Source organism: Homarus americanus, unplaced genomic scaffold (assembly GCF_018991925.1).
Source record: "Homarus americanus isolate GMGI-L3 unplaced genomic scaffold, GMGI_Hamer_2.0 scaffold32583, whole genome shotgun sequence".
NCBI classification, from domain to species: Eukaryota; Metazoa; Arthropoda; class Malacostraca; order Decapoda; family Nephropidae; genus Homarus; species Homarus americanus.
Genome location: NW_024713129.1, coordinates 11,240,164 through 11,258,861, shown reverse-complemented (window position 1 = coordinate 11,258,861; position 18,698 = coordinate 11,240,164). Strand labels below are relative to the sequence as shown.

General features: G+C 40.4%; 4 protein-coding genes across 4 annotated transcripts; all 4 read left to right on the top strand.

Annotated features, from left to right (window-relative positions):
• The first annotated feature begins 5,507 nt into the window (after positions 1-5,507).
• Positions 5,508-6,816, top strand: LOC121867187 (cuticle protein AMP1A). Its single transcript, XM_042366989.1, has 3 exons — positions 5,508-5,615; positions 6,164-6,354; positions 6,484-6,816. The coding sequence occupies exons 1-3, from the start codon at positions 5,607-5,609 to the stop codon at positions 6,656-6,658; spliced, it is 375 nt and encodes a 124-aa protein (XP_042222923.1). The 5' UTR covers positions 5,508-5,606; the 3' UTR covers positions 6,659-6,816.
• Positions 6,817-8,750: 1,934 nt separating this feature from the next.
• LOC121867169 (cuticle protein AMP1A) lies at positions 8,751-10,057 on the top strand. Its single transcript, XM_042366948.1, has 3 exons — positions 8,751-8,859; positions 9,405-9,595; positions 9,725-10,057. Exons 1-3 carry the CDS (start codon positions 8,851-8,853, stop codon positions 9,897-9,899), a joined length of 375 nt encoding a protein of 124 aa, XP_042222882.1. The 5' UTR covers positions 8,751-8,850; the 3' UTR covers positions 9,900-10,057.
• A 1,948-nt stretch (positions 10,058-12,005) lies between these two features.
• LOC121867174 (cuticle protein AMP1B) lies at positions 12,006-13,303 on the top strand. Its single transcript, XM_042366962.1, has 3 exons — positions 12,006-12,099; positions 12,650-12,840; positions 12,971-13,303. The coding sequence occupies exons 1-3, from the start codon at positions 12,091-12,093 to the stop codon at positions 13,143-13,145; spliced, it is 375 nt and encodes a 124-aa protein (XP_042222896.1). The 5' UTR covers positions 12,006-12,090; the 3' UTR covers positions 13,146-13,303.
• Positions 13,304-15,241: 1,938 nt separating this feature from the next.
• On the top strand, positions 15,242-16,544 carry LOC121867180 (cuticle protein AMP1B). Its single transcript, XM_042366975.1, has 3 exons — positions 15,242-15,350; positions 15,893-16,083; positions 16,212-16,544. The coding sequence occupies exons 1-3, from the start codon at positions 15,342-15,344 to the stop codon at positions 16,384-16,386; spliced, it is 375 nt and encodes a 124-aa protein (XP_042222909.1). The 5' UTR covers positions 15,242-15,341; the 3' UTR covers positions 16,387-16,544.
• The last annotated feature ends 2,154 nt before the right edge of the window (positions 16,545-18,698 follow it).

The following is an 18,698-nucleotide window of genomic DNA, read 5'->3' as shown; positions in this document are numbered from 1 at the left end:
ACCGTTCACTAGGTCTTAGTTTAAGGTGCTTCAACTACCAGGGTTATTAAGCACCGTTCACTGGGTCTTAAGGTGCTTCAACTACTAGGGTTATTAAGCACCGTTCATAGGTTCTTAGTTTAAGGTGCTTCCAGGGTTGTTAAGCACCGTTCACTGGTCTTAGTTTAAGGTGCTTCAACTACCAGGGTTAATAGCACCGTTCACTAGGTCTTAGTTTAAGGTGCTTCAACTACCAGGGTTATTAAGCACCGTTCACTAGGTCTTAGTTTAAGGTGCTTCAACTACCAGGGTTATTAAGCACCGTTCACTAGGTCTTAGTTTAAGGTGCTTCAACTACCAGGGTTATTAAGCACCGTTCACTAGGTCTTAGTTTAAGGTGCTTCAACTACCAGGGTTATTAAGCACGTTCACTAGGTCTTAGTTTAAGGTGCTTCAACTACCAGGGTTATTAAGCACCGTTCACTGGATCTTAGTTTAGGTGCTTCAACTACCAGGGTTATAAGCACCGTTCACTAGGTCTTAGTTTAGGTGCTTCAACTACCAGGGTTATTAAGCACAGTTCACTAGGTTTTAGTTTAAGGTGCTTCAACTACCAGGGTTGATGGCACACCGTTCACTAGGTCTTAGTTTAGGTGCTTCAACTACTAGGGTTATTAAGCACCGTTCACTGGGTCTTAGTTTAAGGTGCTTCAACTACCAGGGTTATTAAGCACCGTTCACTAGGAGGAATACTAGTTTTAGGTGCTTCAACTACCAGGGTTATTAAGCACCGTTCACTAGGAGGAGTACTAGTTTTAGGTGCTTCAACTACCAGGGTTATTAAGCACTGTTCACTAGGAGGAGTACTAGTTTTAGGTGCTTCAACTACCAGGGTTATTAAGCACCGTTCACTAGGAGGAATACTAGTTTTAGGTGCTTCAACTACCAGGGTTATTAAGCACCGTTCATTAGGAGGAGTACTAGTTTTAGGTGCTTCAACTACCAGGGTTATTAAGCACCGTTCACTAGATCTTAGTTTAAAGGTGCTTCCTTTACCAGGATTTATTAGCACCGTTCTGGAAATCTTAGTTTAAGGTGCTTCAACTACCAGGGTTATTAAGCACCGTTCACTGGAATCTTAGTTTAAGGTGCTTCAACTACCAGGGTTATTAAGCACCGTTCACTAGGTCTTAGTTTAAGGTGCTTCAACTACCAGGGTTATTAAGCACCGTTCACTAGGTCTTAGTCTAAGGTGCTTCAACTACCAGGGTTATTAAGCACCGTTCACTAGGTCTTAGTTTAAGGTGCTTCAACTACCAGGGTTATTAAGCACCGTTCACTAGGTCTTAGGTTTCAACAACACAGCCAAATGTTAAAATCGATAACAATGTTTAATCTTTTCTATCATATACATCATCAGAAATTACACCTGTTACTACGATACTTTGCTAACCTGAAGACGATTTCCACAAGACTCCGAGATGTTTTAACAGAAGACAAACAAAGATACATATAAACATTAAACCAACTTCAATGTTTTCTATGTAGTTGTGGTGTAGTTGTGGTGTAGTTGTGGTGTAGTTGTGGTGTAGTTGTGGTGTAGTTGTGGTGTAGTTGTGGTGTAGTTGTGCTGTTGTTGTGGTGTAGTTTGGCTGTAAATGTGCTGTAAATGTGCTGTAGATGTGCTATTTAATTCACTTAAGATTTACAATAAAGAAAATACAAGTTCCAGACATCATGGCCAAACGATCCGGTAGGTTTTTTCATCAACATTCAACTAACAGAATAAGGAACGGTAAAATAACTGATCAACTCAAGGCTTGACACCTGTACACGTCCACTAGGTCCATCACAAGTGTTCACCACGGTCGAACAAGTGCATACTCCTCCCGATAACTTGTCTGGCAGGTAAAGCTGTTTGACATCTGTGATATTTACGATATAGGTATAAATTTTCCCTTCAGTAAATTTCAATATTCCTTGTGTATCATTATAACAGGCAACCGTTTTCTATGTACTATGAGGGCAAAGGTTCTTCATTATCATCTTGTTTATATCTTGTTTATCTCTAGTTACCATTACTGTAACCTGAAGTGGCTGACGTACTTAATGTTGGTGGTGAGAGCAACAGTATTATGATCCTCTCTGTGCCGTCCAGCTGCTGGGGCCTGAGGGGTGGAGAAGACCCAGCCAGTATCAAGGCCTCCTGGCGCGTCCTGATGATGAGTAATGTCTGCTTACAACTCCACAAGGTATCAAGTGTTGTTGTGTGAATGTCGTCAAGGGTCACTTTAGGTTAGGTTAGGTTAGGTTCGGTTCGGTTAGGTTAGGTTAGGTGAATTAAGCTGGGGTAATTATTCTTCAGGTTACTCGTTACTTGGTGTGTTATTGAGTTTGAGAACAGATCAGGGCTATATTGACGTGATGTGCAGTTCCGTTTATAATTGATGAAGGTCAGGATCTACTGTAAATGATTTAGAACTGAGATAACTATTCAGGTACTGGCGACCAAAATAAAGTTATGTTCTTTGATTACCTCAGTTACAGGTGTTAATCGTTCTCACCTGGTGTTCTCTCTTCAATATTCCTTCAGTACGATAACTTGAACCCTTTACTTGATTACGATATTTTTAAGTCATCATACTCAAGGGGTTAAGCTATTAGTCTACTATTTTATTATTCGTTGCTTCTGCTATTTATTTACACCTGATTATCTTGGTGGGTGTGGTAAAGGTATGGTTTGATATGGGTAGACAAGTGTCGCACGGTGAGTCAGTAGTTGTATTACCAGGCTAGATGATATGAGGTAGATTAGCTTATGTTGGTGAATTATGAGAGCTCACAAAACTTGGACGAAAACAAAGAGAAAATAAAATGATGATGCCTTCTAGAGTACGTACACACACACACGCACACACACAATAAACAAGGATACTCAGTCAATTACCTGCACAGATGAGGTCGTTAGGAGTGACTTTAGGTACGTGTTCGTGAGTCTCCTTCAACAAAACACTAAGTCACTTTAAGGAGACAGTCATGAAATAAAATTCTTCAAAGTCACTCTCATAGTTCGTCTTGGCACGTCAAGAGTGTGTGTGCGTGTGTGTGTGTGTTTCATGAGGGACACTTATGAGGTAGAGATTACAAACGCCTTTGACACGTTCACGAGTGGTCGAGTCGAAATTATATGGTGTCAGCTCCCTTGATGGACTTCCCTATCTCATACACACAAGCGGTCGAGAGAGAGAGAGAGAGAGAGAGAGAGAGAGAGAGAGAGAGAGAGAGAGAGATTATACAACAACAACAGAGAGACAGCCCAGACACACACACACACACACACACAGTCATCATAACACACCCAAGCCTTACCTCAACAAGGCCCCATAACAGCTTCATCACCCGAATATAATCAACTCAACACAGGATAAGCTTTTCATCTTGGTCACATAGAAAAAATGTGGGGATCATCTTCTCACGACTCAACTGGTCTTGAGGCCAGGGAGAGGGGGCAAAAAATCCAAGGTTTCTCCATACTTGCTGTGGCGTACCCAAGGACGTTATTACGGAGCCTCTTCTGTTTCTTCTTCAAAGCTTACATTTACACATCCAAATTATCTCGAATAAGAATCATTTTGCACAGTGGAACATTTTTTTTTTATTTCCATGAACATTCAAGATTGTTGATAAAAAAAGCACCTACATTTTTATACTTGAACACTTAAAGTAATTTTTTTTTCTCGATGATCCTGTGTTATCGGGATACGTTTAAGCTGAGATAATAAGTTAGTAAGATAGTGAGAGCTGTATGTGAAGGGTTCCTGAGGATAACTTAGATGTGTAAACAGGAGAATTTTTTGTTTACCCTTGTGATTTACCCCGAGTTAGTTGTGTTATAGTTTGCCACCACTGTCACCCTTCACTACCTCCTCTCCTCTTACACCTTGCACCACCCTCGTACCCATCAAGAAGAAGTTTTTATTTTCACCATTAACGCTGGTATAGATACACCATACACTAACAATACTAACACAATAATTCATCCTTTTTAAAACCAGTACCAATAACTTATCACTATGATTTTTACATTACCACCACTCATCACCATCATCAGAACCATCACCACTCACCATCACCACTTTCATCACCACCGCCACTTAACACTCCCATCATCACTCACCACTGTTATCACCACTACTCAAAACCCACCATTCACCACCCACCACCACTCCTCACCACTCACCACTACCATCACACCTCACCACTACCATCACCACTCACCTGGACAAGTTCGTCTCCTCTGGTGAAAGTATACGGTCGGCTGTAAAATATAAATGGCCCAGCATTATCATCATCTAACTGTACAGTGATTACCAGATACAGGTATGGCTAGAGGTACAAGCACAGGTACAGGTAAGATAAGAAGTCCAGGTACAGATACAATTACAGGTGTTACATAAATACAGATAGCGGTACAGACACAGGTACAATTATAAGTACAGGTAAAATACAGGTACAAGTGTAAGTACAAATGGAAATAAGGGGTCAGGTACAATTAGTGAACAAATACAGGTAAATGTGTAGGTGAACGAGTAGAAATACAGGCACAGACACCATTAGGTACAAAAACATAAAATACAGTAAACATCAGCACATATAAGGTTACAGAAAAAGCAGTAGAGGTACAGATACAAGTACAGACACAATGCAATGAATATTACGCCACATCATCTTGTCCACAAACCAAGCCTGCTCTCTCTCTCTCTCTCTCTCTCTCTCTCTCTCTCTCTCTCTCTTTCTCTCTCTCTCTCTTTCGATAAATTGACAAGTAATGTAAAAATCTCTAAAGTAGTTTAAGAAAAGCATTATTATTTTAGAGAACAGTAGAATTGTCATGAATCTAGTTTGATATACGGCTTTTAAGATGAAATATGTTAAAAGTATGATAGAAATAATTATCATGATAACGATTGAGTAAATGGGAATAAGCATTGTGAAATATTTGATAAGTGAATTAACAGAAGTTGATACGTGATAATCCAACCGCATGTATGCGTAATGATAATGACTGAAGTATACTGTAAAGAAGTTAAAAAAAAAGTGTTTCAATAATAATAAATGACATTAGGAAAGTGGACAATGACATTAATATAACCGGTATATATTAAACAAATGTATCAAAATGTATTTACAGTATATGAAAAATCATGTTTGATATAGGAATAGATTTAGAGTTAGACAAATTTAGTAGTCGTTGTGGGTAGAACTACTAGATGGGACCAAAGACACAATATTATGGCGTAGTAGAAAAGTTACTAGAATAATCATTAGAGGTTTTGGGTGATTCAAGGAGATATTGTAGCCATAACGACCAGAAGTAAGTGCTACTGTATAACTAGTAAGCTGGAGACGACCACAGGATTACTTAAATGTGACCTTCGTCAAGTGTGGAGAGGGAGTGGGGGACCTTCCTCCCTTCCCATTACCCCTTCCACCTAGTGTTCCACTCTCTGTGCTTGCTTACCCTCCCCTCCCCCCAACCCACCTAGGTATCCCGGGCCGGTGTGCGGGTATAAATAGCTGGTCCCAGGCAGGTAGCGGCATCCTCAGCTGATCCTCACAACGACAACATGAAGCTCGTGAGTACTGGCCAGTTTCACACACACACACACACACACAAACAGGTTACATGCAGTAGACTGTTTACCACAACTGCGTCTACTTCATGTGTTGATACAACTGGATTTCAGTGAGGTGAAGATTGTCCGAGAGGAGGCTCTGCAGCTCTCCAGAAACGATAATTTTTTTGTATCTAATTATTACCGTAGGAACATAAATATACCTGCTTATTAGAATTGTAGATATTAGACCTCCTGTTTAAGCAGTCAATAAGCTAAATCATTGATATGAGTGTAAATTAAACTGCCACACTTTGAGGATTATAAGCTCACTCACGCGTTACCACACTGGAATATAACAAAGGTTTATTGCGTAAGGCAGCAATAATAGCTACTGTATCAAACAAATACATATTAAGAAGACGGATACAGTACATCAATTTAAAATAAAAACAGCTTTTGGCAAATTCACAGAGGTATAAAGAAAGAGTGTTAGAGGAGGCCACACTTACGTGACTTTTCAGGAAGAGCCACAATACCCATCCGTTTTCCTTCTCCTCCTGATACAGACACTCTTCGTCTGCCTCGTCGCCCTGGCCGCCGCCGCCCCTGACAGAGACGCTCAGACCCTGACGGATGAGCGTAGCGACCAAGGAGACGGAAACTTCCGCTACGAGTTTGAAACCAGCAACGGAATCTACACCCAGAAGACAGGTACCCCAGGTTCCGAGGGCCAGAGCAACTACCAGGGCTCCTTCAGGTAGGTCCTACATTATGGAAGCTGAAACACTTACTGTTAGAATGTACCATATCTTTTATGTGTGTTATTAATTCGTGGTAATAATGGTAAATTAAAATTTCTTCTAAAACAACGTGACTCCTTCCTCAGGTTCACCCTTGAGGACGGCACCATTGCTGAGGTCACCTACATCGCAGACGAAAACGGCTTCCAGCCCTCGTCCGACCTGCTGCCAGTGGGCCCACCTGCCCCTCCCCATGTCCAACGGTTGCTCGAAATCGCTGCGGAACAACGAGCTCAAGGCATCACCTTCGATAAGAAATAGGTTGAATGTAGACCTATTCCTCGACCTCTGTCCTTCATCGACCTTTCTGTATATAGTGAACTCGTGACCGCAGTTTTGGGGTATCCTCCAGCAAGCATGCCAGACCTCTGGACACAATCCAACGATATCACAGGCGTACAATAAATGTAAACTTTGCATTATGTCTCTGTTTACCCTTTGGCAATCTTAAAGATTCTTTTAAATCTGTGAAACACATTACACATCAGTAATAGGGCACGTCTTAGTTATATTTGTCTAATAAGAAAACAACAGACAAAGGAGTTGCTATAATGTCTAATGATATAAAACCGGAAGTGCTGAAACAAAAGATGACACCTCTAAATAATATTACCTTACAGGTAAACAACTTGGTTGAACGGAATGACCTCAGCAAATATTTAATATTTCACCAAGAAATGTCTATAATTGGTTCTTACAGGTAAGACAATTAGGTATTGTTAACACACCAATAATTCATTAAAGGCGTCATCCAGATGTGTTCGGGCGGTCGACTACAGATAACCAGTGTGTCCCAGCAGTCTTGAGCTGTCCTCCCAAACTGTGTAACTCTCCTGGGACGCAGCTCTTAATATTATTCCTCTATCCCAGTCCATACTTTACCCTCTGTTACACCCATTAATACTTCTACCACTACCCATCACCCCTAACCACATGGTCACTGTATCGTTAATTTCATTATTCTAAAAATTTCCATTAAATCTTTCTGTAGTTATGGAATAATAATTTTGTGTCCAGCTTCAGCATCAACACAATTTACTTTTTTGAGAAAGACTTAAGTGACAGAGGCTTAATAAGGCCGATGTGTAAAGTGACTTAATGTAAATTATATTAAGGAGAAATAAAATCCTGCCTGTAAACCTAATTTGTTTTTTCTATTATAAAACCTTGAGTAAAATGAATTTGAAGACACAAGAATATATGCCCGGGCTCTCGCGAGATTCGTAATATTGCCAAAATGTCCATCTCTGTGCATCCTACAGATCGGGTGGATAAGAAGAGAATATAAATCGTGCAGAAAAATAAGCCGCAGGCCATCAGAGGCCCCTGTAGTTTCTGGGCTACTCCTCCCGCCTGTAGTGTGTTTACCCTGGGTGCAGTTTAGTAACCTGACCTAACATAAACTATCCTAATCTAATTTAACCTAAACTAACCGAGGCTAACGTAACGTAATCTAACTTATTCTAAGCTAAGCTAAGTTAAGCTAACAATATGTTGACATAATTATATTGGTTAAAAGACGCACATATTTTACGAATTTTATTAATACATATTTTCAGTAATATTTATAAAATGTTTGACAAATCAAAATTGGTACTAGGAAACAGAATATAATATTGGTAATAATTACAGTAGATGACGATATTGTGAGAGAAATGGTCTAATGGTCTTCAAAACTATACATGTACTGTATAACTGATGCAATTGACTCTCCTCGGGGTAAGCGTATACGAAGGATGGACAACATCACCAATGTACGGATAAACAACATTTATTCGGTAACGTCTCGTCAAATATCTGTTGTCGTCATCAGACCTAAAACGTAAAATGCAATATACAATCATGAAAAATACACTATTTGACCAATACAAAAATAAATACATCACTCAGTACATTAAGTGCCTTGAGAAAATAAATACATTGCACATCAAACCATTGAGTTAACAATTGTTAACCTTTACTTCACTTTATCTATAAAGGTGTAAAAAAAAAACACTAAAATTAACAAAACCTTAGATCCTACATATGAATATACAAATATTAATAAATATGTGATAACTATATTTTGTTCTTCCTTATTGTAAATTTGGTGTTCAAGGGATGCTTTAGGATGTGTTGAAGACATATTAGAAAAGTTACTAGAATAATCATTAGAGGTTTTGGGTGATTCAAGGAAATATTGTAGCCATAACGACCAGAAGTAAGTGCTACTGTATAACTAGTAAGCTGGAGACGACCACAGGATTACTTAAATGTGACCTTCGTCCAGTGTGGAGAGGGAGTGGGGGACCTTCCTTCCTTCCCATTACCCCTTCCACCTAGTGTTCCACTCTCTGTGCTTGCTTACCCTCTCCTACCCCCTCACCACCTAGGTATCCCGGGCCGGTGTGCGGGTATATATAGCTGGTCCCAGGCAGGTAGCGGCATCCTCAGCTGATCCTCACAACGACAACATGAAGCTCGTGAGTACTGGCCAGTTTCACACACACACACACACACACAGGTTACATGCAGTAGACTGTTTACCACAACTGCGTCTACTTCATGTGTTGATACAACTGGATTTCAGTGAGGTGAAGATTGTCCGAGAGGAGGCTCTGCAGCTCTCCAGAAACGATAATTTTTTTGGTATCTAATCATTACCGTAGGAACATAAATATACCTGCTTATTAGAATTGTAGATATTAGACCTCCTGTTTAAGCAGTCAATAAGCTAAATCATTGATATGAGTGTAAATTAAACTGCCACACTTTTAGGATTATAAGCTCACTCACGCGTTACCACACTGGAATATAACAAAGGTTTATTGCGTAAGGCAGCAATAATAGCTACTGTATCAAACAAATACATATTAAGAAGACGGATACAGTACATCAATTTAAAATAAAAACAGCTTTTGGCAAATTCACAGAGGTATAAAGAAAGAGTGTTAGAGGAGGCCACACTTACGTGACTTTTCAGGAAGAGCCACAATACCCATCCGTTTTCCTTCTCCTCCTGATACAGACACTCTTCGTCTGCCTCGTCGCCCTGGCCGCCGCCGCCCCTGACAGAGACGCTCAGACCCTGACGGATGAGCGTAGCGACCAAGGAGACGGAAACTTCCGCTACGAGTTTGAAACCAGCAACGGAATCTACACCCAGAAGACAGGTACCCCAGGTTCCGAGGGCCAGAGCAACTACCAGGGCTCCTTCAGGTAGGTCCTACATTATGGAAGCTGAAACACTTACTGTTAGAATGTACCATATCTTTTATGTGTGTTATTAATTCGTGGTAATAATGGTAAATTAAAATTTCTTCTAAAACAACGTGACTCCTTCCTCAGGTTCACCCTTGAGGACGGCACCATCGCTGAGGTCACCTACATCGCAGACGAAAACGGCTTCCAGCCCTCGTCCGACCTGCTGCCAGTGGGCCCCCCTGCCCCTCCCCATGTCCAACGGTTGCTCGAAATCGCTGCGGAACAACGAGCTCAAGGCATCACCTTCGATAAGAAATAGGTTGAATGTAGACCTATTCCTCGACCTCTGTCCTTCATCGACCTTTCTGTATATAGTGAACTCGTGACCGCAGTTTTGGGGTATCCTCCAGCAAGCATGCCAGACCTCTGGACACAATCCAACGATATCACAAGCGTACAATAAATGTAAACTTTGCATTATGTCTCTGTTTACCCTTTGGCAATCTTAAAGATTCTTTTAAATCTGTGAAACACATTACACATCAGTAATAGAGCACGTCTTAGTTATATCTGTCTAATAAGAAAACAACAGACAAAGGAGTTGCTATAATGTCTAATGATATAAAACCGGAAGTGCTGAAACAAAAGATGACACCTCTAAATAATATCAACTTACAGGTAAACCACTTGGTTGAACGGAATGACCTCAGCAAATATTTAATATTTCACCAAGAAATGTTTATAATTGTTTCTTACAGGTAAGACAATTAGGTATTGTTAACAAACCAATAATTCATTAAAGGCGTCATCCAGATGTGTTCGGGCGGTGGACTACAGATAACCAGTGTGTCCCAGCAGTCTTGAGCTGTCCTCCCAAACTGTGTAACTCTCCTGGGACGCAGCTCTTAATATTATTCCTCTATCCCAGTCCATACTTTACCCTCTGTTACACCCATTAATACTTCTACCACTACCCATCACCCCTAACCACATGGTCACTGTATCTTTAATTTCATTATTCTAAAAATTTCCATTAAATCTTTCTGTAGTTATGGAATAATAATTTTGTGTCCAGCTTCAGCATCAACACAATTTACTTTTTTGAGAAAGACTTAAGTGACAGAGGCTTAATAAGGCCGATGTGTAAAGTGACTTAATATAAATTATATAATGGAGAAATAAACTCCTGCCTGTAAACCTTATTTGTTTTTTCTATTATAAAACCTTGAGTAAAATGAATTTGAAGACACAAGAATATATGCCCGGGTTCTCGCGAGATTCGTAATATTGCCAAAATGTCCATCTCTGTGCATCCTACAGATCGGGTGGATAAGAAGAGAATATAAATCGTGCAGAAAAATAAGCCGCAGGCCATCAGAGGCCCCTGTAGTTTCTGGGCTACTCCTCCCGCCTGTAGTGTGTTTACCCTGGGTGCAGTTTAGTAACCTGACCTAACATAAACTATCCTAATCTAATTTAACCTAAACTAACCGAGGCTAACGTAACGTAATCTAACCTATTCTAAGCTAAGCCAAGCTAAGTTAAGCTAACAATATGTTGACAATTATATTAGTTAAAAGACGCACATATTTTACGAATTTTATTAATACATATTTTCAGTAATATTTATAAAATGTTTGACAAATCAAAATTGGTACTAGGAAACAGAATATAATATTGGTAATAATTACACTAGATGACGTTATTGTGAGAGAAATGGTCTTATGGTCTTCAAAACTATACATGTACTGTATAACTGATGCAATTGACTCTCCTTGGGGTAAGCGTATACGAAGGATGGACAACATCACCAATGTACGGATAAACAACATTTATTCGGTAGCGTCTCGTCAAGTATCTCTTGTCGTCATCAGACCTAAAACGTAAAATGAAATATACAATCATGAAAAATACACTATTTGACCAATACAAAAATACATACGTCACTCAGTACATTAAGTGCCTTGAGAAAATAAATACATTGAACATCAAACCATTGAGTTAACAATTGTTAACCTTTACTTCACTGTATCTATAAAGGTGTAAAAAAAAAAACACTAAATTTAATAAAACCTTAGATCCTACATATGAATATACAAGTATTAATAAATATGTAATAACTATATTTTGTTCTTCCTTATTGTAAATTTGGTGTTCAAGGGATGCTTTAGGATGTGTTGAAGACATATTAGAAAAGTTACTAGCATAATCATTAGAGGTTTTGGGTGATTCAAGGAAATATTGTAGCCATAACGACCAGAAGTAAGTGCTACTGTATAACTAGTAAGCTGGAGACGACCACATTTTTACTTAAATGTGACCTTCGTCCAGTGTGGAGAGGAAGTGGGGGACCTTCCTTCCTTCCCATTACCCCTTCCACCTAGTGTTCCACTCTCTGTGCTTGCTTTCCCTCCCCCCTCACCACCTAGGTATCCCGGGCCGGTGTGCGGGTATATATAGCTGGTCCCAGGCAGGTAGCGGCATCCTCAGCTGATCCTCACAACGACAACATGAAGCTCGTGAGTACTGGCCAGTTTCACACACACACACACACACACACAAACAGGTTACATGCAGTAGACTGTTTACCACAACTGCGTCTACTTCATGTGTTGATACAACTGGATTTCAGTGAGGTGAAGATTGTCCGAGAGGAGGCTCTGCAGCTCTCCAGAAACGATAATTTTTTTGGATCTAATTATTACCGTAGGAACATAAATATACCTGCTTATTAGAATTGTAGATATTAGACCTCCTGTTTAAGCAGTCAATAAGCTAAATCATTGATATGAGTGTAAATTAAACTGCCACACTTTTAGGATTATAAGCTCACTCACGCGTTACCACACTGGAATATAACAAAGGTTTATTGCGTAAGGCAGCAATAATAGCTACTGTATCAAACAAATACATATTAAGAAGACGGATACAGTACATCAATTTAAAATAAAAACAGCTTTTGGCAAATTCACAGAGGTATAAAGAAAGAGTGTTAGAGGAGGCCACACTTACGTGACTTTTCAGGAAGAGCCACAATACCCATCCGTTTTCCTTCTCCTCCTGATACAGACACTCTTCGTCTGCCTCGTCGCCCTGGCCGCCGCCGCCCCTGACAGAGACGCTCAGACCCTGACGGATGAGCGTAGCGACCAAGGAGACGGAAACTTCCGCTACGAGTTTGAAACCAGCAACGGAATCTACACCCAGAAGACAGGTACCCCAGGCTCCGAGGGCCAGAGCAACCACCAGGGCTCCTTCAGGTAGGTCCTACATTATGGAAGCTGAAACACTTACTGTTAAAATTGTACCATATATTTTATGTGTGTTATTAATTCGTGGTAATAATGGTAAATTAAAATTTCTTCTAAAACAACGTGATTCCTTTCTCAGGTTCACCCTTGAGGACGGCACCATCGCTGAGGTCACCTACATCGCAGACGAGTACGGCTACCAGCCCTCGTCCGATCTGCTGCCAGTGCCCCCCCCTGCCCCTCCCCATGTCCAACGGTTGCTCGAAATCGCTGCGGAACAACGAGCTCAAGGCATCACCTTCGATAAGAAATAGGTTGAATGTAGACCTATTCCTCGACCTCTGTCCTTCATCGACCTTTCTGTATATAGTGAACTCGTGACCGCAGTTTTGGGGTATCCTCCAGCAAGCATGCCAGACCTCTGGACACAATCCAACGATATCACAAGCGTACAATAAATGTAAACTTTGCATTATGTCTCTGTTTACCCTTTGGCAATCTTAAAGATTCTTTTAAATCTGTGAAATACATTACACATCAGTAATAGAGCACGTCTTAGTTATATCTGTCTAATAAGAAAACAACAGACAAAGGAGTTGCTATAATGTCTAATGATATAAAACCGGAAGTGCTGAAACAAAAGATGACACATCTAAATAATATTAACTTACAGGTAAACCACTTGGTTGAACGGAATGACCTCAGCAAATATTTAATATTTCACCAAGAAATGTTTATAATTGGTTCTTACAGGTAAGACAATTAGGTATTGTTAACAAACCAATAATTCATTAAAGGCGTCATCCAGATGTGTTCGGGCGGTCGACTACAGATAACCAGTGTGTCCCAGCAGTCTTGAGCTGTCCTCCCAAACTGTGTAACTCTCCTGGGACGCAGCTCTTAATATTATTCCTCTATCCCAGTCCATACTTTACCCTCTGTTACACCCATTAATACTTCTACCACTACCCATCACCCCTAACCACATGGTCACTGTATCTTTAATTTCATTATTCTAAAAATTTCCATTAAATCTTTCTGTAGTTATGGAATAATAATTTTGTGTCCAGCTTCAGCATCAACACAATTTACTTTTTTGAGAAAGACTTAAGTGACAGAGGCTTAATAAGGCCGATGTGTAAAGTGACTTAATATAAATTATATAATGGAGAAATAAACTCCTGCCTGTAAACCTTATTTGTTTTTTCTATTATAAAACCTTGAGTAAAATGAATTTGAAGACACAAGAATATATGCCCGGGTTCTCGCGAGATTCGTAATATTGCCAAAATGTCCATCTCTGTGCATCCTACAGATCGGGTGGATAAGAAGAGAATATAAATCGTGCAGAAAAATAAGCCGCAGGCCATCAGAGGCCCCTGTAGTTTCTGGGCTACTCCTCCCGCCTGTAGTGTGTTTACCCTGGGTGCAGTTTAGTAACCTGACCTAACATAAACTATCCTAATCTAATTTAACCTAAACTAACCGAGGCTAACGTAACGTAATCTAACCTATTCTAAGCTAAGCCAAGCTAAGTTAAGCTAACAATATGTTGACATAATTATATTAGTTAAAAGACGCACATATTTTACGAATTTTATTAATACATATTTTCAGTAATATTTATAAAATGTTTGACAAATCAAAATTGGTACTAGGAAACAGAATATAATATTGGTAATAATTACACTAGATGACGTTATTGTGAGAGAAATGGTCTTATGATCTTCAAAACTATACATGTACTGTATAACTGATGCAATTGACTCTCCTCGGGGTAAGAGTATACGAAGGATGGACAACATCACCAATGTACGGATAAACAACATTTATTCGGTAGCGTCTCGTCAAGTATCTCTTGTCGTCATCAGACCTAAAACGTAAAATGAAATATACAATCATGAAAAATACACTATTTGACCAATACAAAAATAAATACATCACTCAGTACATTAAGTGCCTTGAGAAAATAAATACATTGAACATCAAACCATTGAGTTAACAATTGTTAACCTTTACTTCACTGTATTTATAAAGGTGTAAAAAAAAACACTAAATTTAATAAAACCTTAGATCCTACATATGAATATACAAATATTAATAAATATGTAATAACTATATTTTGTTCTTCCTTATTGTAAATTTGGTGTTCAAGGGATGCTTTAGGATGTGTTGAAGACATATTAGAAAAGTTACTAGAATTATCATTAGAGGTTTTGGGTGATTCAAGGAAATATTGTAGCCATAACGACCAGAAGTAAGTGCTACTGTATAACTAGTAAGCTGGAGACGACCACAGGATTACTTAAATGTGACCTTCGTCCAGTGTGGAGAGGGAGTGGGGGACCTTCCTTCCTTCCCATTACCCCTTCCACCTAGTGTTCCACTCTCTGTGCTTGTTTACCCTCCCCTCCCCCCTACCCACCTAGGTATCCCGGGCCGGTGTGCGGGTATATATAGCTGGTCCCAGGCAGGTAGCGGCATCCTCAGCTGATCCTCACAACGACAACATGAAGCTCGTGAGTACTGGCCAGTTTCACACACACACACACAAACAGGTTACATGCAGTAGACTGTTTACCACAACTGCGTCTACTTCATGTGTTGATACAACTGGATTTCAGTGAGGTGAAGATTGTCCGAGAGGAGGCTCTGCAGCTCTCCAGAAACGATAATTTTTTTGGATCTAATTATTACCGTATGAACATAAATATACCTGCTTATTAGAATTGTAGATATTAGACCTCCTGTTTAAGCAGTCAATAAGCTAAATCATTGATATGAGTGTAAATTAAACTGCCACACTTTGAGGATTATAAGCTCACTCACGCGTCACCACACTGGAATATAACAAAGGTTTATTGCGTTAGGCAGCAATAATAGCTACTGTATCAAACAAATACATATTAAGAAGACGGATACAGTACATCAATTTAAAATAAAAACAGCTTTTGGCAAATTCACAGATGTATAAAGAAAGAGTGTTAGAGGAGGCCACACTTACGTGACTTTTCAGGAAGAGCCACAATACCCATCCGTTTTCCTTCTCCTCCTGATACAGACACTCTTCGTCTGCCTCGTCGCCCTGGCCGCCGCCGCCCCTGACAGAGACGCTCAGACCCTGACGGATGAGCGTAGCGACCAAGGAGACGGAAACTTCCGCTACGAGTTTGAAACCAGCAACGGAATCTACACCCAGAAGACAGGTACCCCAGGCTCCGAGGGCCAGAGCAACCACCAGGGCTCCTTCAGGTAGGTCCTACATTATGGAAGCTGAAACACTTACGGTTAAAATTGTACCATATATTTTATGTGTTATTAATTCGTGGTAATAATGGTAAATTAAAATTTCTTCTAAAACAACGTGACTCCTTCCTCAGGTTCACCCTTGAGGACGGCACCATCGCTGAGGTCACCTACATCGCAGACGAGTACGGCTACCAGCCCTCGTCCGATCTGCTGCCAGTGCCCCCCCCTGCCCCTCCCCATGTCCAACGGTTGCTCGAAATCGCTGCGGAACAACGAGCTCAAGGCATCACCTTCGATAAGAAATAGGTTGAATGTAGACCTATTCCTCGACCTCTGTCCTTCATCGACCTTTCTGTATATAGTGAACTCGTGACCGCAGTTTTGGGGTATCCTCCAGCAAGCATGCCAGACCTCTGGACACAATCCAACGATATCACAGGCGTACAATAAATGTAAACTTTGCATTATGTCTCTGTTTACCCTTTGGCAATCTTGAAGATTCTTTTAAATCTGTGAAACACATTACACATCAGTAATAGAGCACGTCTTAGTTATATCTGTCTAATAAGAAAACAACAGACAAAGGAGTTGCTATAATGTCTAATGATATAAAACCGGAAGTGCTGAAACAAAAGATGACACCTCTAAATAATATCACCTTACAGGTAAACCACTTGGCTGAACGGAATCATCTCAGCAAATATTTAATATTTCACCAGGAAATGTTTATAATTGGTTCTTACAGGTAAGACAATTAGGTATTGTTAACAAACCAATAATTCAATAAAGGCGTCGTCCAGATGTGTTCGGGCGGTCGACTACAGATAACCAGTGTTTCTCAGCAGTCTTGAGCTGTCCTCCCAAACTGTGTAACTCTCCTGGGACGCAGCTCATAATATTTATCCCAGTCCATACTTTACCCTCTGTTACACCCATTAATACTTCTACCACTACCCATCACCCCTATTTTTCTTCTATTAAAAAAAACACATTAAATCTCTTGGTAGTTGCGTAATTATTTGCTTAGAGAACAATCAATAGACAACAAATATAGGTTCAATAGCGTCTACACCCTAACCCAATCCAACCTAAGCTAACCTTAAAAATAATGAATGTTCATATAACATTAAAGAATAATAAACTCTCGAGTCTGAGGGAAGTTGATTGTGAGGAATGTTGATTGTGAGGGAAGTTGATTGTGAGGGAAGTTGATTGTGAGGGAAGTTGATTATAAGGGAAGTTAATTGTGACAGAAGTTGATTGTGAGGAAAGTTGATTGTGAGGGAAGTTAATTGTGAGGGAATTTGATTGTGAGGGAAGTTGATTGTGAGGGAAGTTGATTGTGAGGAGAGTTGATTGTGAGGGAAGTTAATTGTGAGGGAAGTTGTTTGTGAGGGAAGTTGATTGTGAGGGAAGTTGATTGTGAGGAAAGTTGATTGTGAGTTAAGTTTATAATGAAGCAAATCTCACAAGGAGAAGATTACATATAGGTAGAATATTGATAGTAAGAGAAATGTAAAGAGAGGAAGACTTTGGTAGCGTGGCCGTGATAGTTATTTGAACTGCTTACACTTATCTTATACGTCAACACACATCTATTACGTTCTTAAGGACGACTTCTCAAACACCGCTTCGTTACAACTGTTTATTAATCACGAACATGATATGGACACATTAATAACACCTTCTATTGAAGTTACTAGGACATTATATTTACGTTACTAGGACATCATATTACGTTACTAAACACTCTGATTCTCGGACACGAACATGAAATGAATACACTTCCCACGTAAGTAACTCATCCCATGGAAGCTCTGACAAAAACTCACGTGACCTGGGGAAGGCCTAGCAGGTGGTCCTGGGTTGTCTCTATGGGAGACTGCTTAGCTGGGCACCGGAGGGAAGTCTCTCTCCTGACCGGAGGCGACCGCCTCGGGTCCTCTCTGACTCGTCTCGAGCGGGACTGGGGACGTAGTAGCTGGCCCTTCCTGGTTACAGGACACACTCTCTCGCTCTCTCTCGAGGGAGGGTTACGAAGTCCTATATATTGGGAGACGTCAGGTTGAGCTGATCGGGGGGGCGGCGAAGGGTCTCCTTACATTTGCCCTCGCTAATGTAGGGTCAGGTCTGGACTTTTTCAGAGACTATAAGTTGTTGTATATTCTGGAGAAATCTTCAGATGAATGCTTGTCTGTTAACATCGTTGGTGGGGCCGTGTGACATGAGAGGCTCTGGTTGATTTGTGGCCCCTTGACTTGGGTTGCGAGGGTTACATTTGACCTGGCTAATGTGAGGTCAGGTCTGGACTTCTTCTGCGATGTAGGTTATTGTGTATATTGGGAGAGAGTGGGCAGGTGCCTTCTTACATGTTTGTTGGGGCCTTGTGACATGGGAAGGGGAGCTAGTTGATTTATAACCCTTGGGCAGCCGCGAGGTGTTACCCTTACACTTGACCCCCCTAATGTCGGGTCAAGTCTGGACTGTTTCTGAGATGTAAGCTGTGGTCTGACAACCCATCACTACAAGTTGATTGTGAGGGAAGTTGATTGTGAGGGAAGTTAATTGTGAGGGAAGTTGATTGTGAGGGAAGTTGATTGTGAGGGAAGTTGATTGTG